General features: G+C 45.9%; 3 protein-coding genes across 6 annotated transcripts in view; all 3 read right to left on the bottom strand.

Moving 5' to 3' along the window:
- The window catches only part of LOC135915472 (piwi-like protein Siwi), a 46,833-nt gene that overhangs the window by 6,586 nt on the left and 13,220 nt on the right, over window positions 1-27,027 (bottom strand). For all 4 annotated transcript variants that reach the window (XM_065448558.1, XM_065448560.1, XM_065448561.1 and 1 more), the window contains exons 9-17: window positions 17,014-17,137; window positions 16,281-16,398; window positions 9,182-9,299; window positions 8,205-8,392; window positions 7,253-7,401; window positions 7,024-7,148; window positions 5,484-5,658; window positions 4,680-4,833; window positions 2,879-3,010 (exon numbers count right to left, since the gene is read on the bottom strand). In XM_065448558.1, coding sequence (XP_065304630.1) covers window positions 2,879-3,010; window positions 4,680-4,833; window positions 5,484-5,658; window positions 7,024-7,148; window positions 7,253-7,401; window positions 8,205-8,392; window positions 9,182-9,299; window positions 16,281-16,398; window positions 17,014-17,137 — 1,283 coding nt within the window. The remainder of the gene's footprint in view (window positions 1-2,878; window positions 3,011-4,679; window positions 4,834-5,483; window positions 5,659-7,023; window positions 7,149-7,252; window positions 7,402-8,204; window positions 8,393-9,181; window positions 9,300-16,280; window positions 16,399-17,013; window positions 17,138-27,027) is intronic.
- On the bottom strand, window positions 10,518-12,593 carry LOC139056160 (piggyBac transposable element-derived protein 4-like). Its single transcript, XM_070534123.1, has one exon. It carries the CDS (start codon window positions 12,509-12,511, stop codon window positions 11,033-11,035), a length of 1,479 nt encoding a protein of 492 aa, XP_070390224.1. The 5' UTR covers window positions 12,512-12,593; the 3' UTR covers window positions 10,518-11,032.
- On the bottom strand, window positions 21,116-23,180 carry LOC135915473 (uncharacterized). Its single transcript, XM_065448563.2, has one exon. It carries the CDS (start codon window positions 22,988-22,990, stop codon window positions 21,116-21,118), a length of 1,875 nt encoding a protein of 624 aa, XP_065304635.2. The 5' UTR covers window positions 22,991-23,180.

Below are 27,027 nucleotides of genomic sequence, written 5' to 3'. Positions count from 1 at the left end.
GCCCTGATGCGTTCTAATAAATCTGCACTGCTTGAAAAAGTTTGCAGCCCCTTTCTCTCTCTCTCTTTTTGTTGTAGGTTACCTTGCTTGTGGAAAGCATAGCATAACAATGGCTGGACCAATTATGACCCACTTTGTTTTGCAGTGATCCATTAACTGTGCTGTACATGAACGCAGTCCTGAAAGGTTTCTTTCTCCTTCAATTATTTTATTATTTCACAATAACTACATGGCTCAATGCAGTGAAGCACAGTCATATGCATTTCATGTTGAGCAAAATATTATTAGGGAACTAAAAAAAAAAAAAGTCTACACAGTCTTGATAAAGATCAGACATTTGGGCAAACATACAAAGCATTCCCAGTTCCCTGCCCTGTTTCGTTCCTGTGCAAGGCTTTCCACATGCAAGGAACTTGTGAATTCTTATAAAACAAATACTAACGAAGATGCGTTAACGAAATTTTAGACCAGTCTCTTTATTGCAATGTGCAGTGTGTGTATTAAGGGGGGACGCGGGTCTTGAAATCGCGAAAAATGGTCAAAAATGGCAATTTTCAAAAATTGAGTTTTTGAAGTCTTTAATGTCCCAACTATGCCTCTACAAAATATTATGGCTCAATTCCTACTCGAAGTATAAAAGAACGGCAATTTAGAAACGTCGGTGAGCCGAAATTGAACGCCAAGCGCGAAGGTTTGCCTCATTTTCAAGCTGCCGTAGCTCCGCACGACGCGAACCGATCGGCGCCATCTTGGTCTCGTTTGAAAGCTGGTTTCCCGCTCTCCATTCTGGCGCCCCTCGGCACGCTGTAGACCCTCGTGCAGCGGAGCGATCGGCACCCCAAGCACCCGTTCTCAAGAGCGAAATCGTCGCGAGACAGCCGCTGATTGGGTGAAACGGGCGCCTCCCCGAGGCGCAGCCCTCTGATTGGCCGTGACGCATGCTTCGCCTGCCGCAGCCCCGCGGCCGCATTGTTCGACTCCTTCGCGTCATCTGCTTTCGCCGGCGCGCACGTCATTTTTCGCATTCCTCTTGGTTTCCTAGTATTTTTCGTTCTGCCTTTTTCTTTATCGTTCTTGTAGATATTTTGGCTATTGAGTCGCCTCTTTTAACCACGAATTTCTTGCTTTTGCGTGCCTGGTGTCTTTGTTCCGCGTGTCACGATGGCGCGAGACGCGCGCTTGAAAGCAAGCACGCGAAAAGCAGTCTGCAAAAAGAGGCGCGCATGTATTAAGAGCGCTACATCGTCGAGAACTACAGCTTCGGTGATGCCGCAAGCTGCTGTGGCATAGAGATATGGCTGTGGCCTTGGTGGATGCGGCTGGACTGAGCTCGCCAACAGCTTCGCCGGTGGACGCGGCTGGACAGTCCCGATCGGTGTCAACTTCGGTGTTACCGCAAGTCTCTCCAGTGCCGGTGGATGCGCCTGGACTAAGCCCGTCGAAAACGCTAACTTTTGAAACGCTGCAAGTCGCTTCGGATTCCGTGTCGTCGGAAGCGGCCGAGCCGGCTGACCTAAGCCTAACGTCGACTTCGGCGTTTCCGAACGCCGCTTCCGTGCCGACGGACGCGGCTGAACCGAACTCGCGTGCTCAACGCTTCGACGCGGTGTTTTGCGCGGAGTGCGCGGGGCGTGTAAAGTACGCAGACAACATTAAAACTTCATTGGCGAAGAAGTCCGCGACTTCCCGCAAGTTCGAGCTAATGAACGTCGGCGCAGCAAGTGAAAACGACTTTCTGAGCTTTTTTTTTTTTTTTTGTCAAGTACCAATGCAATACAGAGGTTTTCACAATCTTTACATGAACAGATTTCTTTGAGTTTGGTGTTATTGTGTTCAGTAATGACTGGGCTGCATGCTAAAGCATTAAATTTTTCCATGTGATAGGTAAACAAAAGTGGCAGAGTAAGCAAAACTTTGAATGCAATTTTCTCAGCTTTGCTTTTTCGATCAAATGCCTTTGCCTTACAGAACTTTTCATAATGTTTGCATCAACTGATTTTATTGAATTAGGTATCATTTTTTTCAGTAAAACCTCAACTACATCCTAAAGCTTTCCATTTTTCATTAAACCCATTAGACTAGCAATTAGGTCAGATGTAAGCTAATTACTCCCGCATTGTTTTTTTCTTCCTACTTTGTTATTCATTCATGACCTATATGATCACTTTTTAAGAATTTCTTTAGCTTTAGGATGTGCAGTGGGCCCTTGGAAATGACAGCTATTCTTTGAAACTAGTTTTTTTAATTAAGAAATTATCATAATGGCCCGTAAGAAAAGACCTATGTGGGATGAATTATTTTGCAATATCTTCATTTATAGATGAGATATATAAAATCTGAATATATATTTGGGATCAGCATTCAAAGATGTATCTGCATGCCAATTGTCAGAAAGATATGTTAAGAAATAAACAAAAAGTTTTCAAGACCCTCATCCCCCCTTAAATTTCAGCCCTTTCTGGCCAGAAAATGTTATTTCTCATCCCCTCCTCCTTCCTTAATGAAAATACAGACACTTCAGCTCTTTTCAATGTCATCCAGTAATACCTAGTCACAAGCACTACAGATGCTGATGGACCAATTTAATTTAGAGATTTCTCGTGGCCATTGCTTCATCCAACCAGGTACAGTAGCTGACTGATCGTTTGAACTTGGCAAATGAAAATGTAGCTAATCCTGCTCAACATGGTGGTCAAACTAGCACCCGGGCCGTTGACCAGAGGCTGTGCCAATAAAACATGCATTGTGGCGAGCTTCAGCACTAAAGTGAAAGTTGCCTTGCTGCTCAGTGCAGAACACTTGGAGCTATCAGCATTACAATTATCTTGCAAGCAAGAGAATAACCATTTCTATAAGCAAACATGAGATGAAGTTTTACCGTTCAGGCCTGGTGACATTGTTGTCAATGACAGTTCCTGGGGGAGGATTCTGGTATCCACCACCCCTGTTGTCAATGCTGAAGAAACGGGCGGCAATCCTCTTGGTGACGACAACAAAGGCAAGCTGAGGCCTAAGGTAAAGAACAGCACAGAGATCGAATGGTCAGGCATCATTCTGAGATACACTTGACCTTCATGAATCTCACGTAAGCCTTCAGAAAACGAGTTCTCCATGCAAACGCAAGATGTACTATTTTGCAAGATTTCTAGCAGACATTACTTCAACCAAGAATTAGGGTACAGTCAACGACCAACTCTTTGGAGATGCCCGATGATTCGGAGCCTCGGACATGGCTGTACCGATTTGAGCCCTTCAGGACATGAAAGGGCACGCATTCATTTTTTTCAGACTGCCTAGCTTTACGGATGTCTTCACAGTCCCTAGTCGAGAAGTCTCACATTGACTCTACTAAGCATTTATACATCAAGATAGAACAAGTAATTGCCATCAATACACATAACGCTGCCACAAGTAATACACCCGCATTTTGAAGCGTGCTTAGATACAGAGATAGGCAAACATACACACAAGCACACACCTGATGCAGCTTGTGTACAGGCTACCACTGGTGGAGTGTTCTTTTTATCAGTACAGTCGATTCTGGATATATCAAACTCAGATATCTTGAGTTACTGTCTGTATCAAACAGTTGTAATATACCCATGCAGAAGTGTAGCAATGTACTATGCATACAGCAAACTCCCATTCACCACAAATCATATTGACCGCAAAAAAGACGGGGACATAGGAAGAAAACACATAAACAGCACAGGCGGTTTATGTGTTTTCTTCCTATGTCCCCGTCTTTTTTGCGGTCAATATGATTTGCAGTAAATACCAACTAGGCCAAACTGAAGTTCCCATTCACCACCACATTCGATGCATTGAATGCAGTTGAATGCATTGTATGCAGTTATTTCCGCAAGTTATACCCAAAGATTTCTAAAATTTCTTTCCAGGTTGACATAATTGCTGCTACTAGATGGCGAGACCTGGGATGTGCACACGATCTGGGGCATGCACAAGTTTCCGGCTGCGCTGGCACCGTTTTGACCGCAAGGTTCGGTCCTGTACAAGGGTCACACCTCATCAAAATTGTGGGAACAAAGAGTGTGGCCCTTACACGAGCCTATATGGTAAATATTTGAAATATTGAAAATATTGCTGGCTGTGCAGCAGCAGGCACAATTCCTTGCACTTGTTTCTGCGAGACCTGCAAATGTGGACACAATTTTGTGCCAGTCAACCTCACGGTAGCAAGGTTTGCATTCTGCAAACAGAGTGCAACTTAGCATCGTGACTGAGCTACACCACTACAGCGATTGCTGTTCATGCAGCCTCACTGAGCAGTGCATTACACCCCCATTGTAACATTATTGCATAGAGCCGTGGGGGATCTGTTGGCACATTACGTGCCCAAGCGGGACCCAGGACTTTCACAGATCCTGCAAGCAAATGACTGACCGTGATGGACAATATCATGATGCCTGTGCCAGTCGCGCTGCACTGGAGTGCCATACAAGTGCTTGTGCACTGTGCACCCTTAGCAATGTGTTCAGACAATTGGCACACATCCATGCTTTCAAGCATTGAAAGAGCAAGTTTACCATCAGGCACACAGCAAGCCCTTCCATCATGGCCACAGCTGCACCCAACGTTGTCTGCTATTTGCGCAAGCCGGGAAAAGCACAACCACACAAGGAGGAACACAAAGAAAGTTCAAGCGACCGACAACTTACTCTCGCCCTGGGAACATTTCCGTCAGCAGGCTCTGAATCTGGCCCACTTCCCACTCCTGAACCTGCAGCAGCTGCCCGTCCGAAACACCATCGCGGAAGAACAGGATGCGCTCGGGGGCTGTTTTGTTCTCCTCCTGGTACTGCTTCAGTGACACTGCAGAGACGAGAGAAAGCAAACGTTGCAGGTGAAGCAACAAATCAAACCACTCTTCCTAGCACAACAGCAATGCACAACAATTTCAACAGCTCATCCACTGCAAGTCAACAATGATTTGGTTCTCACGATGACATGCGGTAATGTCAAGTGCTAGCACAGACATACGGTGCCTTATTACAACCAGCAACACCCCAAGTTTCACAACAGCTCAAAGCAAGGCAAACGAAAGTATAGGGGGGGGGGGGATGTTGTGACAAGATGGAAATGCCTTTTCTTGCAGGCATTCATGTGCCACATGGCTCGCACCATATTTCATACAACTTTAGCCACAGAGTTCCTATTCCTGTCCCGCAAGATATAAATTGTTTGACATACCACATTTTTATTATGAACTCTCTTCATAAAATGCCCTGAACCACCTTCTCAGAGGCTGTGAACGATGGCGTGTCTTAGCTGCAGCAAGCAGTTGCTAGGCAGCCCCTTGTGAAGGCAGAGACAATGGTAAAATGAAACACGAGTGCCAGCAATACCAGTACAAAGTGCAGGCCTCATTAATTATTGAGACGATTAACCAAGTGCAGCCTTCTGTGTGGAGCCGCTGCAACCATTGCAGGCGCAGCATGGCTTCTGACTCGGGGAGCACTCACATGCCAGGTGAGTCTTGAGGGCACTCCCCAGCTCCTGGTGCGTCTGGTGGAAGCTGACACGGGAATACCAGCGTGTCAGGGTCTTGTTGAGGCTTGCAACGAAGCCGCCAGCCGAGAGGCCCTTCTGACGGCAATCGTGGTATGTGTCGTACCCAATGCACATCACACCTTGGAGCTGCACGAGATCATGAGCACAAAACAGGAGGAGAGTTGAGATGAGACAGCATCAGTCAGTATGCAGACTGACATCCACTTGCTAATAGCTTCCTATTGACGTCTTTAGAATAACGAAGGTTTGAAATATCTCCAGCCATAAGCCCACTGCTGAAGATGTAAAAATATTTCAGTACTGCAATTTCTGAAACACAGGATATTTCAATATTATGAGCTACATCTGATCTTTTTTTTGTGTGTGTTAGTAACACCTCCGAGCAATGAATTTGTAACCCGAAATATAGCTCACGTTTGCAACTCACCGAAGGCCATGAAACATTATGTGCACCACAATTACCCTAATTGGCTGCTGCATTTCTTCCTGAATGGCACCACTTCCCAGATTTTTCCAGCGTCCCAATTTGTATCACGTGTAGTTTGTTTTTGTCTGTCGTCAGCGTAAATGCACATGTGGATGTAATGCTTGCAAATTAAGCCATTTTTTATCGTTTCATTCAACCTTTAATGCCAATTTGCATGTTTTTCAATGCATGGAATGATTCTTGGCGGTCGCATGCTCATATTGAGATTTCGCAGAATAAATCTCAATGCTATCTTTTGACAGTATAGGGTAACAGAGCCACATACTGAAAAGTGGATGGCACCACCTCGTGACACCAAGCTCAACCATATTTTAGGGTGGATATTTTTTATAGTAGTCAGCGGCTGCAAATGCAGCAGCCGACTGGCACGAAGTCGCGTTCTCAATGACTCGAGGCTTCTCCACGCTTGCTCTTTTCTACGAGCCCTACACAAGACAATGCTCCAGAGCAAATTTTGGCACACGCTATCACCACCAGCACTGTTATTCACATTTCCATCTTGCTAGTTCCTGTAATAGTTCCCTATCATGTGATCAGATTTATTGGATTCTAATTGGTAGCTCTGCAAGCGCGTCACAGAAATGTTGACGCTGGAATCCTACATGGCACTGCTACCTGAGAACGATTGAGTACACCAGGCAAAGAAGCCACAGAGGCAACCTAGCATTAAGTTGTGTGGTCAATACCAAGCATAAGAACAAGTTATTGGCATGTGCTTCATGAATTGCTTATCTTAGCACATTATTTTTTTTGGGGGGGGGGGGGGGGAGAAGGGGAGACTTCAGGCATGCAGTTGGTAAAGCTGAACCAGACAGATGTGCAAATATATCACTGAACTAAACAAATGAATGCCTACACCAGCACTGCTACCGAGACCTTCGTAGTATACCTCATCTTACAGAGGCCATGAAGTCACCTGCCCTGAAGCAAACAGCACTTCCTATTGAAACAGGGAGAGTCGGATGAATACAGCGACAGCTCGAGAGGCAAGGGGAAGTGCTTACCGGGATCTCCACAGCCCAAGCTTCTCCGCCAAGCTTGCAGTTCATCTGAATGGCCACCTTAGTTGCCACAGACTTCAGATTTTTCTTGTTGCTGATTGTCCTGCCAAGCATCACCTGTGTGTGCACTGAAACAGTAAAGGGAAGCCCAGCAATGAAGCTTAGAGCAACACAGCAAAAGATATGGTGCAACGGAAAGAGAGCGAGCTGTGTCAAAAGCCAAACCACTCACATCCCATGTCGACACAAGCCACCTTCTTGAGACTGTCGTAACGGTCTTTGCGATTGTTGGGAAACACCGCCATCAGCAGCTCAGTGTCTCTGGAAACGTTCTTGAGGCCATTTATGTAGCTGCCTACACGGTCATCATCCAGAGCAACTCTGCAGACAAACAAAAAATTAAAAAAAATATTGATCCACAACAGCAGCCATACATTTGGGAGTCAAGCGACCACTGAGCACTTGAAAGCAAATTTTACTCGTCCGACGAGTTATCACCTAATTTCAAAGTACAGCCCGAATGAGCATTCACCCATAAGAGTTCACCCAAAGGTCACATCAACAGCAGAGTTACAAACATACAGGACACAAGCTGTCCTTCATGATAACTATTGCAATTTGAGTACCACCAGACCCAGGCTGGAGGTCATCTTTCGAAGCTGAAGGTAGCCTAGACTTCTGCTGCACTGTTCTGCTTTTTCTACATCATTTGTATACCACAGTATCTTTGCATGCAGGCATTCATCTTGCCAAAAGCAAATCTTTATTCAATATTCATTTTTTTTTTCGCCAACACAGGGTTTTGAGCGAACAGTTTCAGGAAAACTCGCAACAGCATGATGGGGGCTTTTTTTCCTGTTCAGACACTGTTATGGGAGTTTCTCAAATGATGTTTCACACCTGCAATTCTTTAATGAAACCCAAAGCTTGGTACACAAGTGCCTTTGCATGCAGCTTCCATAATTAAATGTGACGGTAAGGAAAGAAGGAATTCTTGATTCATCCCCCTAAGGAGTAAAAAAATCCATCAAACTTTTGTCTTTCAATATGTCGTACACTATGTCTGACACTGCTAGTTCCTCTGGTGTTCAAACCAAAAGCACAATATTCCTTTTACATAACCAAACAGGATGAAATAAAAGCAGTTCAATTCAATTCAAATAATAAGAAATCTAGATACGTACAACTGTGGCTGCTGCATGGTCACTCCCATCGGCGGCCCAACGCACATCAGCTCACGCACGAAGTCCTGAGCATTCTGCATGTCACGACGTGTGCACACAACCACCCACGACCGAATCTGTATTGCTTTGAACATCGTCTTGTCACGCATTTCCCTTGAGAAGTCGGCAGTCATAGGGTTTACGTTGGACTGAAAGATACAGAGGGGGGGGGGGGGGGGGGTCAGAATAAAATGTTGCTGCTATGAATTTTTTCTATATAAGTGTAGAAAGGAAAAGGCCGTAGACGAGAGTTCCATAGTCACTGGGTTATGGCTAAATCCTGTTAACACAGAAGTACACTATCCCATTCAGATTTCACGAGGGGGAAAAAAATAATCTAGACTTTAAATGTCACATTATCCAACAGACTAAAAACAAACGTGTTTACGGTGTTTACTATATATTACCTTCATATTCTCTGCGTGAAAATGGCAATAATCATCTTGTGCAAGTGATAGGTGCTTGCCACCTGTTAAAACTCCTGCACAGCACTTTTGTGGAACACTTAAAGCCTCGCAACTTCTTTCACAGTGCCGCAGCAGGAGCAGCAAGTACGCCATTAGTGAGTCTTCATCGATACAGGCATGCTTCTCACATAAGCGCATATTCTTGCCCATTTTTTCACCAAGGCGTAATCAAGTGAAGAGGTTAAGCGATCACTCATACCAGGTGTCTCGTACTGAATCAAACTGTTTCATGCAACCGCAGCCGAGTAGAGGAAATGCAACACCAAGCAAAAGCTAAGCGCACAGCATTACCTATTCCAGCTGGCTCATCTAATTCAGATTTTTCATTTAGATTTAACGCATTAACAGATAATATATGGATTTAGAAACAATTTTAACAGGGTTATATATATCTACTCTTATTGCAATGAACAGCGATCTAACACTTTGCCTTTAAAAAACAAGAGAAGAGAAAAGTAAGTAGCAAATTACCCTGATGTTGTTTCCGTGAATCACTCTTTCGGGCTGAACCTGACGAGCATCAATTTCAACAAGGCTCTCGGAGAACTTCAGACCCCACTGGCCCATTTCCTTTATGACCTGCGGATTCCTGCAGAAAATCATAAAGTCAGCAAACAGAAGCAGTGCGACAAAGCTTCCCAAATACCCCCACAGCATCTCCATATTTGACATCGTTGTGCAGCAGGGGCTGGTATAAGCAGCGTTTTGTGCATTAAGTGCTTACCACACAAAGCCAAGAATAACGTCAGGAAAGGGTGGACCACCACAACATTTAGGCCGCAACATCGTAATTTCGAACTTCATCAGTACCAGGGGTGCTCAGATACTTAGCTTCGAATATTGAATCATATATGAAATGATGATATGCACAGGCACTTATCAGCAAGTTGGGCTAACTTATTATACTAGAACATTGCAATTACATTGTCACATGCACTTATTAATAAGTTCGGCTAACTTATACTAGAGCACTGCAATTTCACTGTCAATGTTAAAAAAACTAGACTAGTAAGTCATTATACTAAAACACTATGTATTTGGCTCATGTTAACTTGAAAAATTTGGCATTTCCCACTAGCTCTCCTCGCCAGCATGTCTTATACCGCATCAAATGACCGTAAAATCTGAGGCATTTGACCCTGTGCCAGTTGTCACTCATCGCACTTGCTGTCAAGGAATAAGCTCAACATTGAGTGGCACTGAAAAAAAAAAAAAGCGCACTTTAGCTGTCCGCAAACCGGTGCCCCTTGGTATTGCGAGCTTTCCGCACAGTCTAGTGTTTAGCGGCCAAGTGAGCTTTACAGGCGAAATTTTGCTAGCAGCACAAAATTGTTGCAAAATTACGCAGATTGCCCCAATATTCTTAGATTAGATAGAAACAAATGCTAAGAACCATGTTTGCTCCCGCACAACCAGCAATATATTCGATTTGATTTGAATGTTTGTATCTAACCGAATATTCAAACATTTTCTAATTACCTATTTCTGAATCGAATACAAATATTAAAAATATATTATTCAATATTATTTGAACTTTTCGAATATTCGCGCACCCCTAGTAACTATAAAAGATGTGATAACCTGTCCGGAGGAACTGCTAGCACGGGTGCCTTAACTCTTTCCTTACCACGGGGAAATTGGCTGTTTTTTGTATGGTTTAGTTAAGAATTTTTTGTGCAACAGCTACTAAGTTTAAAGTGTCATGCAGTACATAAAAGTAAAGGCAAATGAACGTGCTTTCGAATACTATTTATTTTAACAACATATAAAAAAAATTATTTACACAAAAAAATTCTTGAACAAAAAAAACAAGAAAATTTCAAAAAAAAATTTGATTACGGAGTAATATCTCTGGCAGAAAAAAATTTTAGCAAGATTTCAAAATATACAAATTGTAGGTATATAACTAGGCAACATTTCTTCAAAAAATTACACCCATACATTAAGTACTCTTTGTGTTATGAAAAATTGCATGACGCATAGTAAAATATTCAAGTTCTTGATAGGTCCTATTTACGATTTTTTTTTTCAAGGAAAAGATTAACTTATGGTACAATATTATACTCCAAAACGCGTGTACTAAATGCACATTGAAAAAGCACATTTCGAAAAGAAAACTGTTATAACAAAATGCGTAATAAAAATTAGCAAACACAAGCTTTAATGAAATTCACCGCAAACATTCTTAATGATTAGCTTATATTTTCTGAGAAAAAAATTCTATAAAGCTTATGACATATACAAAATAGTTAACACTCCATAGCACAATATTACACAAAAATTGAAAGTTGCAGATCAATAACTTTTGGAGCCACAAATGTTTCAGTCAGCCAGATTGGTGTGCCAGTCGCCGAAACAGTTTCTCGTTGTGAAGCACAAATGCACATTGCATGTGCGACAGAACACATTCGTCTTGTGTTGAATTTTATTTTCTTCATAGCACTTCTTACAGTTTCGGCGGACGTCCTTTCTTTCAGGCTTGTGCTGTGCAGCTGTGCGTGGTGCAGCTGGCGAGGGAGGGACATGAACTGGTGCTGTGTCCTCTAGCTCTAGGAGCTGTCCAATCAGCTCTGTCCTGAAGGCCAGCTGGTCATACCGAGAAGGCCTAGAAAGCTCGGATGCTTGGGGATGCTGCGTGCGATATTCTTGAAAAATAATGTAGCTGTTCACAGCTGCGATGTCGATGCAGTGGAAGAATAACGTTTTCCACCAGCGGACGCATTTCCTCAAAACATTGTACGTGGCAATGAGTTGGTCGGATTTATCGACTCCAAGCATTCCGGCGTTATACTCATCAATGAGCTGTGGCTTTTTTATGGAGATTTGTTGCCACTTTCCGTCCTTCTTTTCTCGCCGTTTGGCAAGCACGTGCGAGTTAGCTGTGTGTGCAGTGCTCACCATATGCACAACACGTCGATCTTTCCACTGAAGATACAAGACTCCCTTGTCTCTCAGCCAACGGACGTCTCCTCTTTTCGCTCTCTTCTCCCAAGTGACGCCTTTCAGTTCTGTGGGGAATCCCCGGCGATCTTTTCGTGTTGTGCCGCACGCTAGTGTCTTGCGTTCCAAGAGGTGCACAAGAAGAGAGGTCGATGTATAGAAGTTGTCCATATATATAATGTACCCACGATCCAGGTACTTATCGCAAAGCTTAGTGACCACATCAAAGGCCAGCCCATTGGCACTAGGTTTTTCACGCTTCCCTGTGTACACTATGAATTGGATGGTGTAGCCAGTTTTTGGGTCCGCAAGAACCCATAATTTATAGCCCCATTTCACAACTTTGTCTCTAATGTATTGCCGAATTCCAGACCGCGCTTTGGATTTTACCATTCTCTCATCGACTGAAATTTCGCGATAAGGCTGGAACAATGACGCGGAGCAGTCGTTCATGTGCTCAAGAAGCCACGACACCTTGTCTAGCTTCTGTGCGGCAGCGCCGTTGCTTGTATCTGGGTCAGAAATATGCAGCATGGCCAGGAGCGCGGTGAAACGTCGCCTTGGCATAATGTTTGGAGGGAGGAGCCCGGAAAACAATTTTGCTGTACTCCAATACATATGCAGCCGCGGCAGTTCCAGTACTCCCATGTACAACAGCAGGGCGATGAACCTCATCATTTCCGCTGGGGTTACCTCTTTCCAAGAACCATCCTTCTCACTGTAGGTCGGTTTCTCGATGATGTGCATCCATGCATACTTGTTAGTATTTGCACAAATAGCGTGAATGACCTCCGCCGTAAAGAAAAGGCGAAAAACATCGAGCGCTCGCGACAGCCGCTTCGGACCGCTACGGAGCATCATCCCGAGGTCGATGCCCGGAGCTCTCTGGGGTCGAAACTCCACACTTCTTTGAGCTGGTGGAAGGGCATCTTTCCCAAATGAAGTGGACACTCTATAAATAAAGAAAATAATAGTTTGGGCACCAACACGGCCATTGAACCGGCTCTAGCTATGCATAAACAAAGCGGACGGCGAATCCGAAACTTACCTGCGGGTAACAGCTGATGTTCCCGGCTGATCGGCAGCATCTTCCGCATCTGAGCTGAACTCCGACGACGCGACATCGATGTCGGAATCATCTGTGCTCGACAAGTCCAAAATATCACTTGCGGGATCGTCGGGATCGCGCGAAACTGCGATCTTCCGAGCGCGCGCGGTTTCGGATGTCGACGCCATCGCCCCGCTCAAGTGCTCATCAACCTTTGAGCTCGCGCGCCCTTTAAAAATCGCCGCCGCGCGGTAAAAATGTGAACCATGCAGAAACAGAAACTCTACTTTGTATACAATCACCGAGATGGCGCCACAAGTCCAGGGGCGTAGCGGTTTTTTTAAAATGCGCGCTCAAAAACTTCGCTCACCGGTGAACGATGCCTAGTGCCGTGGTAGGGAAAGAGTTAAGGGGGGACACGGGTCTTAGAAAGCGAAAAATCGCGGAAAAATCGATTTTTCTTTTACCTTAAAATCGGATTCTGCAGTGACTGCTACATAATCTGGCAAATTTTTACGCTTCCCGGATTGATATTTTAGCCACAGTAGTGTTTCAGATGACGTGTGTGACCAGGATATTCGTCGACTGACGCGCAAAAATTGGCATATTTCAAGAACGCGCAGCTGCCGTTTTACGTTTCTGATCGCGGCCATCTTGGTCTCGTTTGAAAGAGCTGCGTTTCTTCTTTATATTTCGCGCCACAGCTACTACATACGCCAAGCGGCCACTAAGAAAAAGCCCGCGAAAAGTCGGTCCCGATACGCGATCCTATTCGTCTACGAACGCACGTGACAGCGAGCGCGCCCGCCATTGGCTGATTCCCATTGTCGACTGTCGGCTGCTCGAGCGTGCGGATTGTTCGCAACACGGTAGAAACGCAACCATGCCGAACTCATCGCCAAAGTTTGCTACGAAGCACAAATTCGGTGGACCAAAGAAGAAACGAAAGTTGTTCAACTTTCAAAAGAAGCGCGGATCACCGTCGGAAGGCTTCGACGACAGTTTGCTTCCCGAGCCAAGCGCCACCGAAGCCGCCGCCGAGGACGACTGTGGAATAGGCCTAGCGGGTGGAAGCGGCTCCGACAGCGGCCGTGTTCCACAGACGTTTCGGCACGACACCGTCATGTTGGAGCCCGCTGATTTGTCGAAGATTGAGAAGGATGCGGAGGAAAAACTCCGTAATCTTGCATCGACGCCAGCTACGAAGCGAAAATCAGAGCTTCTCGTTTGTGCGGCCGACGCTGCCACTGCCTCGGACGACACCGCGGAAGGCTCGGATGTGATGGATACGCGCTTCGCTGTGGTGAGCCTCGACGCTATAAACACTCTGCTGTCGTTTTTCAAGTGCAAAAAATGTGGTGGCGATGCGTCGATGAGCAAAGATGAACGCGATTATGGCCTTGCGATAAAGATGGTTGCCTCGTGCGAGATCTGCGGCGATAGCGTGTCGGCGTGGAGCTCGCCGCGCGCGAACAGCGGAACGACGTGCAACCCATTCGTCGTGAACATTCTTGCCGCGCGCGCTATGAAAAGCACTGGAAATCAGCAAACGGCGCTGAATGACATATTCGCGATCATGAATGTATCTACCCGTGGCATGCATACCAAGACATGGCAGGCGCACCAGAAGTCGAAGCTGACGCCCGCTGCAACTGCAGCTGCCGATAAGTGCGTTTCCGCGAGCGCGCTCGCTGTGCGCAATCTGTACAGCGAACTGAAGCTTGGCGACCGCGACCCAGGAAACATTGCCGTTTCCTATGATGGGTCCTGGATGACACGTGGCCATTCCTCTCATATCTGCGTCGGCGCCGTCATCGAGCTTTTTACAGGGTTAGTGCTTGACTACGTTGTTCTGAGCAATTTTTGTGCGGCGTGCGAACGGGGACCGAAAGAAGGAGACCCAACATACCAGTCGTGGAAGGAGAGGCATGTATGCCAAAAAAACTCAAATAAAAAATCTGGAGAAATGGAAGTGGAAGCTGGTCTAATGCTCTTTCAAAGATCACTGAAAAAAAAACAACCTCAGATATACCACAATACTCTCGGACGGCGACAGCCGCACCTTTCTCGCCCTACAGGAAGCCAAGGTGTATGGTTATATTCCCATCAGCAAGGAAGACTGTGTCAACCACGTAGAGAAAAGGATGGGAACTGCACTGCGTAACCTTATTTCCAAGCAAAAGGGGACTGGAACTGAAAGCCTTGGTGGCAGGGGAAAACTGACTGGTGACCTGGTTGCCAAGCTTACTTCATATTACGGCTGGGCTTTGAAGTCCAACAAAGGTGACATCAAGGCCATGCACAGAGCTGTCATGGCCACCTATCACCATGTCACCTCTAATGACCAAGTGTCAAATCATAGTTTGTGTCCAATAGGCCAAAACTCATGGTGTCGGCAAAATGCAGCCCAAGCAAAAGGCGAGCCAATCCCCAAGCATCGCTATAACTTGCCGCCACATGTCTGCAAGGCCCTTTCTCCCATCTACGAACGTTTGTCGGATGAGAAGCTTCTCAAGCGGTGCCAAAGGGGGAAAACACAGAATAGTAATGAGAGTTTCCACTCCGTTGTATGGGCACATTCACCAAAAGAGTGCCATGCATCATTGTTTTCTGTGCAAGGTGCTGTGGCTGAGGCTGTATTGAAATTCAATGCAGGAAATGAAGCAGCCTCATCAGCAATCCTGAAGGAACTGAAGGTCAATGCTGGAGTCCTAGCCACTAAACGCATGGCAGAAAAGGACCGCCGCAGAGCAACAGCATCAGCTTGCAAGCGCGTCTCTGCAGAGAGCATGCAGCGGGCATTGAAAAAGCGGCATTTAGGCGATTCCAAACAGAAGGACTACATGCCTGGTGCCTACTGACAATATTAGAATTGTAAATAGTTGCAAATATTCTACAATTTTTGCTTCAGTTGGCTCAAATTGGACTTGTTTTGTTTTTCACTGATTTCTCTAAATAAAAAGTTTGCTGAAATTGTGAACTTGAAAAAACAATAACTCTGCGTTCAGAGCAGCTAGCACTGCTATTTTTGTTGTGACATGTAACTCAATCTGTAGAGCACACAATGGTAGGAGTGCATTTTCAAATAACATATCCAAAAATTTTTAATTTTCCACTAAACTGGAGCATAAAGTGGGTGTGTCTGCAACATTGAAACTCAAACTGCTACAGCTTGGCTAAAAATCATCATATCAAAAAAGTACTCCTACCATTGTGAAGCTTATGCTTTTTAGTATCTAGACATGTGCCAATAGTAGCTCTCCAATAAAAATTTCCTGTTGTTATTCCACCTTCAAACAATGCGTAATTAACTTTAATTATCTCCAATGCTAATTGACATGCAACAACAATAATCACATTTTTGAAATCAGCATAAAGAACTCAATCATAATGTCAAGTTTCTTTTTTAATAGATGAAAAAAATTAGACATTTCTCTCAAGTACAGTGTCCCCCCTTAAAATACTGGTAAGCGAGAAAGGATTAGGTATGCACACCTTCAGCAACTAAACCAACAATGAAATTAGGCAGGTGCTCGTGCGATCTCGAACCCAGGGGAAATTGTGAAACACTCATCCACAAACCTGTTCATGTTCCGCATGAATTCCTGGAGGTTGGCCACACGCTTTGCAGGGTCAAGTTTCATCTCGCTAGCCAGGTCCTTCATTATGCTAAAGTTTGAGCGAATGTCGTCCGTAAGTCCTGCGATGAGACAGCAAAGCAGCAAGTGGCTTTTCTCCGCAAGGATGATGAAATGCACACATCGTCATTGAGTGTGCAGGCAGTTTCAGAACAAGACCACTTTCAGCCGTGATCTCTGAAGGTATTTTCGGTCATTCATTCTCAAGGATGCCATCACTCCCGAGATATTTGGCTCGACTGTGCTTAGACATGCTTGTTTCTACGGGTGGTAGCGTTCTAGGTGCTTTGCTATGATGGCATGATTAACTCAGTGCCACAAATGCCATTGCCCATAGGTATCGACGGATCTGTGGCTAATCACACAAAACCTCGAGAAAGTGATTGTACGTTTTGAAGTTAACAAATGAGAATACCACCCCCGCCCCAATCTTTACTAAGCCTCATTGTTCAATTAGCACCCATTAATTACACAGGGTTTAGCGCAGAATTTACAACTACACTTAAAATTTGTGAGCTACGTCTTGTTAAGATGTGTAGAAGATAATCTTTTCACACAGGTGAAAGTATAACTAGCAATGCAGCTCAGTTCAGGAACTTTATTTTTACAGAACAATCTGGCGCCAAGGACCCACGTCCCTCACCCTTTGTACAGGTGAAACAATGCCTTCCACTTACCGGTGAGGAAGCACAGCTCTGGAATGAGGTACAGGTTGTCGGTGCGGCCAACCCTGATGTCTCGCTCTCTAGGACGGCACACAAGCAGAGGCTGGTTAAGATCCCTGATATCCTTCTGGTAGTGCTGCACAGAGAGAAGACTTGTGTGAGGCAGACGTGGCAGCCTGATGCATCAGCAAGCCTTACTTCACGCAAGGGAACAGACATGCAAATAAGGACAACAAGGCTTGCAGGTATTGTACAGCACTCATTGCTGCATACAAGTTATACGCTCTGTCGTGCACCACCAAATTTCAACCTAATCGGCATGAAATGCTCATTAGACCATATTTAAAGGGAGGCGTGGGTCTTCAAATGACAAAAAAAAATCTCGAAAAGGTTGATTTTCGGAAGTGTGCATTTTCGCTACGTTTATACATTCAAGAATCCCTTCGCAAAATCTAGAACCTAAATTTAATCGGAAAATAATCAAGAACACACTTGTACAGACCAGGATGGCCGCGGAATCAGCAAAAAATTGCCAAAAATGTTCGAACTTCGCGCCGTCATTTGCAAACGCCTTGGCCGGCGGGGGCCATTTTGAGCTTGTTTGGAAGCCGCTTTTCTTGTGCATATTTTGCGCCGGTTCAAAATGGCATTGCGTAATTTCTGAAGGATGCGCCTGTGCCGTTGATTGGCCAAAGCACGCACCCCCCCACGCATCTCGCTCCTATTGGTCTGGCGCCGTTTGGGTGCAAATTCTCACGTGCCCGACAGGCTGGTCTCTCTCGTGCGCGCTGTGTGTTTCTTTCTGTGGCTTTATTGCGCCGCTGTGAACGTTTGTTCAGCCGCTCGCTTCTCGAAAACGTTCGATAAGGTATCTTCTTTGCTGCCCGAATGGCTGGAGATCGTCTGAAAACTACTACGCATCAAGCATTCGGCGAAGGCAGCAGTGGAATGCGCGACAGAAGACAGATAGGCCTGTCATGCACCCGAGGTTGCCAGTTGTTGGTCTGCCTGAAGGTTCTGCCGGATCGAGTTCCGAGCTGCAACTCGGTATGTCTAGTATCAACACTTCGTTCACCCACGCCTCGCGTGTTGGCACAAACCATCTAGAACCGTTTTCTTTACGACCGAAGAGAGTAGCAAGCACGCAGCGATCACCGATAAGGCGAAAATGCGCCTGGTGTCGCAGTCTGCAACGGAGCAAAAGTTTGAGCTGCTGGGTGTTGACACGAAAGAGGACGTCAACGACAGCGGAACGAAATATTCAATCATGGATTTATCTGCGGTACAAGACTTTTTTGGACTTATGCAGTGTCCCGTGTGCAGCAAGAAAACGCTGATGTTTTCGAAGGACCCCGCCAAGGAGTACAGGCTCTGTGCTAAACTTGTGCCGGAGTGCTCCACATGTGGCATGCGCGAAGAGCGATTTCCTTCCCCAAGAGTGGCTGGTGATGCAACAATAACGCTGTTCCAAGTAAACGTCCGAGCAATGAAGGCCATGTAGAGCATTAGTAAGGGAGCAACAGCCCTCTCCGACTTATTTGCCGCAATAAACATTTCTCATCGTGGCTTACACCACATGACCTATCAGGGCCGTATGAACATGATGGTTCAAGCGTGCAGCAGTGCTACAGCATATTGTGAGGCTGCAAGTGTGGCCCAAATCAAGGAACCTTACAAGGACTTGGGAAACTCACCAGGGAACATAGATGTCATTTATGATGGAACCTGGCTGACACGCGGCCGCAGTTAGCACATCGCTGTTGGGTGCATCATTGAGCTGTACACCGGGCTCGTCGTTGGCCACGTCGTGCTGTCAAACTTTTGCTTGGGCTGCTCACATGGTCCAAAACCCAATGAGCAAGGGTAGGTGGCTTGGCACACAAAACATCTTCCAGAGTGCCAGAAAAACATTGAATGTAATGCTGGGCAAATGGAGGTGTAAGCTGCACTGCTCATGTTTCAGAGACCGCTTGACAAGTACAAGCTGCGTTACACAACAATGCTCTCCGATGGTGACAGCAGGACATACCCTGCCTTGACCGAGCAAGCTTTTTACAGCTTCATCAAGATAGACAAGAAAGACTGCATCAATCGCGTGCACAAGCGCATGGGAGCAGCCCTGCGTGGGCTGGTTGACAAAAAGAAGGCCCAAGGTGAGCCACTTGGAGTAAAGGGACGGCTCACCCAGGACAGGATCAAGATTACAAATGATTAAGGCTGAGGAGTCACAAGAATGACGTGCCAGGCATGAAGAGGGCAGTTGAGGCTACCCTGCACCATATGTCAACTGATGATGACCCCAAGCATGACCTTTGCCCTGAAAGGTTAGAATCCTGGTGCAGCTACAACCAAGCTGTGGCAAAGGGCGAGCGACCTCCAGCACACAATAACAGACTGCCCGACTTCGTGTGCGAAGCTCTGGAGCCAATTTTTAAGCGACTGGGTAGGGAAGCCCTCTTGGAGTGGTGCAGCAACGGCGTGACTCAGAATGCCAGTGAAAGCCTGCATTCCGTGATCTGGGATCAAGCCCCGAAGACTAAGCATGCCTCACTGCACTGTGTCCAGAGGGCCGCAGCTGAAGTCATCAGCCGATACAGCCAGGGTGTGACAAGAAGCAACACTGCAATAGCCAAGAAGATGGGCTACAGTGCCGGTAGCTGTATGGTGTGCCGAAGCCTTGAAAAGGATCGTTGGAGGCTTCACATGTCCAACAAGGATCACACAAACAGAAATACTTTGACAAACAACAAAGAGGCACAAGCCAGCAACAGGCTTTGCCTACAGTCCTGGGTTTTTATAGGTCTAGGTGTGACCTGTGCTGAATGCACAATTGTGTGAGTGTGGAAAAGATATACATTTCTTTTATTTGAATTTGGGATTTTACGTTCCAAAACCATGATATTATTCTGGATTAATTTTAGAGTGTTTAGAGCTTTTCTCCAAGTAATAAAAGATATTCACAAGAACCTCATCTTAGCCGGCAAGCACATGGCTCCTTTCTCGGCAGCAAGGTTGATTAGAAGGCATGGGCAGCCAATCACAACCAAGTTTTCTTGTGCCTCCTTTAAGAATGTGGCGACGCCAGTTTTCCCTCTAACATAACGTTTGCAGTGGTGGCACAAAACGCAATGCAGTTTGACACGGGCACGTCAAAGGTCTCCATTGCCTTCAATACGAGGTTCCCGATTTTTCTTCCCATCGCCTCCCCGTAGAGGTCCTGAATGCTGCGTAACCTACTTTCAATGCGCCAGCATTCCTCGAAGTAGTACGTCGCCACAATCGGGTACAGCTGTGCAGTAGTGTCGTTGCTGCCGTCGACAGCAACAGCAAAAGCACGGTGCTTGATGGTCTCCAGCATCGTGCTCTGCATCTCTGATGCCATTTCTCCTATAATTGCACTTGCCTTCCTATGTCCACATCCATAACGCTTCGCCTCGTCACATTTCGGAAACATTTTCCGTAGAAGAGGCCCAACATGGTCGCTGACATTAAGGGGAGATGCTACTCGAAAAAGTTTTTTTTTTATTTCTTGACCTAGCACTTTGAAATTTTAGGTATTAATAGAGTTTGTGATGCTGATTTCAAAGCTGTAATTGGTTTTCTTGTAGCTGCAATAGTTCCATAGTTCCAACAAATTTGATAACAGAATATAGGGCTTTTTGTGCACACTTTTTAGCTCATTAAAAATTTTCACACAGAATCCCAATATGGCTTATTTTGCTGCACATGAGCAGTATATTACTGAAAAGAACCTCAAATGTGGGCATAACATGCTACCTTTTTTTAAAAAAATCGAGAGTACCAAATCTATATTTTAAATCTCCCCCATCAGCATTTCAAGTTACGAAACAAAAAATCTGTAATGTATATTGCAACTTTATATAGATATCAGTACTCTAGAGTGTTTGAAGATGCTCTGTGCAAAATTTCGTCAAGATAGGACAATTTTAAATGCATGAAAGTTTGTGCACGACATGTCTGAATTGCCTCAAAATGAAAATTGAGAAAAACGCATTTGAAAGTTCTAAACATGTTTATTCTTCAAACTGCAGTGAGATTTGCATGAAACTTTATGCCGTAATAGAAGAATCCACCCTTTCCACAGTCAGTGCCTTTAAAAACATCCAGAACCATAGGTTTGTCCTTCTCGGCACTGGAGAATGGAGTCGTCAAGGCGCGCTCTCTTTGCCACGTGGCGACGATGAGCCCTTGCCTCAGCTGTCTCGCATGCAGACATTCTTTGAACTCTTCTGTGGTCACGGGATTGGCCCAAGGTGATGAGTTCGTCAGGTGGCAGTACACCAAGCTCTTGAAGGACATGTTCAAAGCTTGAATGTCCTTTGTTGAACCATAACACAGCCATTGCGGCTGCAGTTTCTACTGCTGTCCGAGATGCAAACTTGGTCTTCGGACAAAGAAGCCAGATTTTGCTGTTCAAAGATTCTGCAGCATTTTGCGTCTTTCCTTGTAGACAGCGAACCAACAGTTTTTCATCCGTGAGGCGCTTGTATATAGGAAGCACAGCCAACCCCTGAGCCTTCGTGAGGATTGGGGTGTGATCTGGTGTAGGCTCCCCGAGAGCTTCAGCTCGCCTGTGTTTACACCAGGAAGTCGCCCCTTCTGGACAGTATCTGTGGCTTCCTGCGGTGTTGCTGGATGACGAGTGAAAGTACGAGGCCCAGATAGCACGATACATCTTCAGGAGATCACCCCTATTGGTGGTTATAGCAATACGATAATAGTTCTGCAGCTTCTGAATTGTGCCATCTTTCAACTTCTCTCCACGTGGAAGTCGTGTTGGAAGCTTCCTAAGTGCAGTGCCTAGACGCTTGGCTACGTGATTTGTGCATTCTTCCTTGTCCACAACTAGTTCACCATACACCTTGGCCTCAGCAACAGCGGTGTACGCTTTGCTATCCCCATCACTGAGAAACTTGGTGAGGCGCAATGGTGTCGCGTATGAAGGCGTCCTCCTCCATATACGCAAAGCTGCCTCAGTCTCCATAGCATGAGAGGAGCACTCTGTGTTTTTTTCACAAACGGGACTGTGAAATGCCTGCCATATTTCCTCCTCCGTACCAAGGTCTTGGTGTCGGCTACATGCAAGGCAGTAGTTGGAGAGCACCTCAAAATCTAGGCACAAACCAGTGTCCACAGACACAGCAGTGCCTATTCCATTATGGCTTTTATGTCCTCTTTTCTGCCATGTTCCATCATACATGACAGCAACATCAGCTCCACCGGCCTTCTCTTTTGTTATAATCCTTGCCTTCTCGAGATTTCCTTGCACAGCTTTGACAGCTGCGGCATGAACTTTTTTGCCAATTGCAATAAAACTCTTGTGATGCATGGGCGTTGACAGGCCAAGGATAGCGCAAAAACGCGATAGCTGTTCATGTCCGATGCCTATCGCACGCGCGGCCACTACAACTTTCACATTCACGGCGAAGCTGTCACGCGAGCTGCCGCTTCGATAGCTCCGGTCGGCACTGGCGCCGATAGGATGTCCTTCTGGCACAACACGCCGTGAGCTATGCGCGGCGGAAAGCATTGACTCGGGGCATTCATTGTTATTGCAGTACAGCTCGAGGAACGCAGAGAGGCCCTTACGTTTGCTTGCGGCGTCGCGGACGACGAGTCCAGTAGTGTGGCATGTTGGACAAACGGCACCGCTTACCATTGCTGTAAGCGCACCGATGTCACAGATTACTCCGTTCACGGAATTATCACCAGTCATTGTTCTCTCGTTTTTGAAATGTCCTATCTTCTTTTCGGATGCGCTGACAAACTTGATCGTGGCGTCGGCGTCGTCGATCTCATCGCAGTTCCCGCAAGCCACCGTATCCCCGCAGCCTTGATTAGGCCTAGCGGCAGGCGAGTCGCGTTCTTCCACAGTTGCTTTGCGTTTCGGCCTACGTCGACGCCCTTGGTACTTGTTCTTGGTTCCAAATTTTCGAGCTCGAAAATCACGCTTCTTTGAGTGATCCATTGCGGACTAGCAGAAACGTAGGAACGCACGGCAAGCGCTGACCGTCTCAAGCGCTCCGCGAGCCGGGCTGAGTACCACGTGACCAGTCGGGACGGCCGGATCGGCTGAAACTTGGCTGAAAACGGACTTCGAAACGGCTTCCTTTAACCAAAATACGAAACTGGAGGCAGTCCTGTATGCTAGAATAAGGCTTGATCTACCTCACCGAACAAACCGCACTAGTGGACGACGTCGAGTTTCCGAGAGGCGGGTGTTCTAAAACAGCCGTTATGCGCGCAAATTTGTGACTTAGAGAGCTACCTTGGCTGATGCAGATCGATTTTCCCCCAATTTCTCGTTCGAATTCAGCCTTGATATTTAGGAAAATAAGAGTTGAATGACCAAAAATAATTTTAGAAGCAAAATCTCAAAAGTGAAACTTTTCGCAAAAAACGCGATTTTTCGACCCGCATCTCCCCTTAAGGGGCAGGTTGTGTTCAACGAGGAATCCCGTAAACAGGCACTCTGCACGTATAACCTGTCGTCGCAGTTGTTCCGAAGAAAGTTCACCAAGTTGCCTTGCTGCTCAGCAGTGCGAACATCACTTTGATGCTTCGTCGTGGAAACATGCAGTTTCAGGTCACCTCTGCCACCGTGCGACACACTGACGTCGCACCTACACATTGCGCAAAATGCAAAATGTTCTCCTTTTCTTGATGTCAAAAGCACGGAAATTCGGAAGTATAAGACCGTAAAAACTTCTGCAGATACCTTTTCTTGGGCTTTGATGCAGCTCTCGGATGAACTCCGCAACCTTGTCTTCCAGTTCTGCGGTCCGCTGCGGACCGCCCATGAAATGACATTTCCTTTTCGTTACTGCAAGTTGTAATATGCTGCTTTTGCCTTCACCAGTACCGAATGCTCTTTTCGGATACTCCAAATTCATGCTGTTCCGCCAGGTTGCCGTGGGCTTCCACGTACTCAATCACCTCTTTCTTGAAGGCGACGGTGAATTGCCGTCAGCAATGTAACTGGACTCTGCCAACGCTGTCCGACGTCGAGATTGCTCTTGCTCCATCTGGGAATTCGTCGCATCGACTACGCCGACCCACAATGCATGGCGCGAAGACAAAAGACATGTTGCAGTTTCACCCTAAATTCGAGGAATTATTGTAATAACAAATTAGCAGATAGCTACACGAAGTAAGAATAGTAGTTTTATCAGCTATATAAGCTTGTAAACATTCGCTTACTAAAAAAATGAACAATCACAGTGTCACGTGCACACAGGTAAAAATTAACACATCTCGCTTGATGACTGCAGAAACTCGATGAAAGACGCTGGAGTAAGGAATTGCAACCACAGCATCGAGTGAGTTGACATTCGTACATATCTTGATTCAACGTGAACAAAACAGAAAGCGGATCGCATATGAAGCTACCGGCACTACGTGCACACTGCGAACATCGCAGACTGCTTCGCTCCCACTCCGCCTCCCTTTAGCTGTTTGGAGAACTGCGATGAATGAGGAGCCAGTGAGCGATATGGGAGCCACGCAGTTGGCGCAGTCCATTCGTGTTCGGAGGGGTGGAAACGGGAGAGCGGCACACAGAAGATGATGGCTGGAAAATGAGAGCGCGGCAGCTGTTGGGGCAGCCGGCCATCCTTCAGCGGCTCCCTCCAATTTCTAGTTTTCTTTTTTTCTTTTCAAGGATTTTGCATTTCACTACCTTTCAGCACGACACTCCGCAGCCAGACTTCATCGTTATAACCAATAATGTGGCATCGGAGCATTGTAGTAAGCGGGTTATTTCACCATGGAAAAAGTGTAAAAGTTGACAGTGCAGCAGCTTCTCATTGTTATCCTTGTAAGTGGGTTCAACTATATAGCTTTTTTCTTTTCCTTTTATTTTGGCAGGGAAAAGATCGCTATATCCCATTTCACACGGTACTTCTATAGCTGACAAAACGAATTTGTTGTGTGCAGTTTTAGACATGCATTATTGAACACACTAATAAACAAGCACAATTTGTTCTTTACAGATGTAATAAAATTTGCAGAATTCACTTTTATGTCTCATATTTATTTATTTTATGTCTTTTATGTCTCATATTAATCATATTTTGAAATGTTTGATGTAATTTTACTACGGGTGTGTGAAAAGCAAATTGAATGCAAGAACACCTTTTACACCTTTAACAAAAAAACACCTCCTTTGGTAGAGTGACTACCATCCAAGCCAACCAAGAGGCTAGAAAACTGCAGAGCGAGGCCAAGTTAAGGGGGGACGTGGCAATAAAAAAATTTTTTTTTATTTATGGGAGAAAATTGACAAAATTTGGCATGTAGGTATGATTTCTTATGCTGATATCATAACTGAAATCAGTTTTGAGCTATCTACTATAGTTCCTGAGTTAGAACACTTGACATCCTCTAATGGTCATGCCCCAAATTAATTAATTAATTACACATAAGTTTGTCAAGATTTTCATACCAGCATGTTCAAAAAAGCCCATTATGTGCAATAAAGCTATTGGTTTATTTTTAAATGCCGAAATAAGCATAAAATCTTCTTTTGAACTTTTCTCTGCATGTTGTCTTACTAATGACCTTTGCAAAAAACTTTTTATAGATTTTTTAATGAGGTGCAGATGAAAATGGACAGCTTTAGTGCACTCATCAATGTTTCACAATCTAAGTGCAAAAGACAGAATGATTCTGTCTTTATTCGTTGTGAAATTGCACTGGGATTACTGAAAGCAACTGCACAAAAAGTGAAAGCTGAGAAAACAGGGCCCAAAGTTTTATTTGCTGGAAACATAAAAATATTTACTTTGGGCACCTAAAACCCGCCTGGAATGTAGTCCTTTGACAGTGAGGACACATTTCCTTTACATTTTGAGATAATTTTTCGCTTCTTTACAGCAGTTTCATGTGCCTTCGTTGCCTTTTTGATACGTCGTGCATCCTTTTTAGCAGCCCGCCGCAAATGATGACTCGGGAACCACGTCGTCGGCACACTCTCATTCTTTCAAAAGCTGAAATTTCCTCTTTGTTGCAGAGGTAGATGACAGCGCATTCAAAACATCCGCTCTTGTCACCGCTCGTTTCGCAATCTCTTCATTCGTGAGAACTGGAGCTGAAATCCGCAGCTGAATATTTGACCTGACGTCTGCTCTCGCCGATGTCACATTGCCGTCACGACCACGCGCGGGTGCGCGTTCACCATCGCACGCGGGCGCGTCGTCACCACAGCCCACGGTCGCGTTATCGCCACCGCGCCCGGTCGCGTCGTCAACACAGCCCACGGTCACGGCACGCGGTCGCGTCGTCAGCACTGCACGCAGACGCGCTTTCCCGATCACCCGCGTGCGCCGGTCGCACCTAGTCGACGCGGGCAGCGGCATCCGCTTCTGCGGGTAGTTTTCGCCTTCTGTTCCACGCCTTTCGTCGTTTTCCGTACGCGTGGGCCGTTCGGAACTTCGCTCCTTTGGGGCTCATCACGGAACACGCACGTTAGGGTAGTTTGGCTGCCACGATGGGCAAACACAATGAACGGAACGCGCAAGGCGCTACTGCGCCAATGCGCGCGAGTGTGTTTCGCGGGCGATTCAAATGAACAACAGCCAATAGGAGCGCTCCATGTTCCCCACGTGACTACTGCGCCCAATCACGATGCCGCTTCTCTTCTTTTTCGCTCACGTTTGCTGGCGTTATTTTTCAGGGGAGAAATACGGCGCTGCGGCTATCTTGAGCTCCGATCTCTCCTCTTTACGATGATGCCAAGATGGCGGCGCTGCGTCATCAGATAGCCGAGCTATCCGCGGTGCAACGGCACCTTCCGAGGCCCGATTTTTTTCGCAATTTTCGATAACGGCGCTCTAGGAAAATGCTGTTTTCTCGATTTCTACCGCGTATATTGTTATGATTTTTCACCACTAGGTAAAAGAAGGTCCGAGGATTGCGAAAAAAAATAAATCGGAAAATCGAAAATTTTGACAATTTTGACCACTTCAATTGCCGCGTCCCCCCTTAACAACACAAAGCACTGGGACA

This window comes from Dermacentor albipictus, chromosome 2 (assembly GCF_038994185.2).
Source record: "Dermacentor albipictus isolate Rhodes 1998 colony chromosome 2, USDA_Dalb.pri_finalv2, whole genome shotgun sequence".
Taxonomy (NCBI): domain Eukaryota; kingdom Metazoa; phylum Arthropoda; class Arachnida; order Ixodida; family Ixodidae; genus Dermacentor; species Dermacentor albipictus.
The sequence above is the reverse complement of the archived record's forward strand: the minus strand, read 5'-3'. Positions and strand labels throughout refer to the sequence as shown.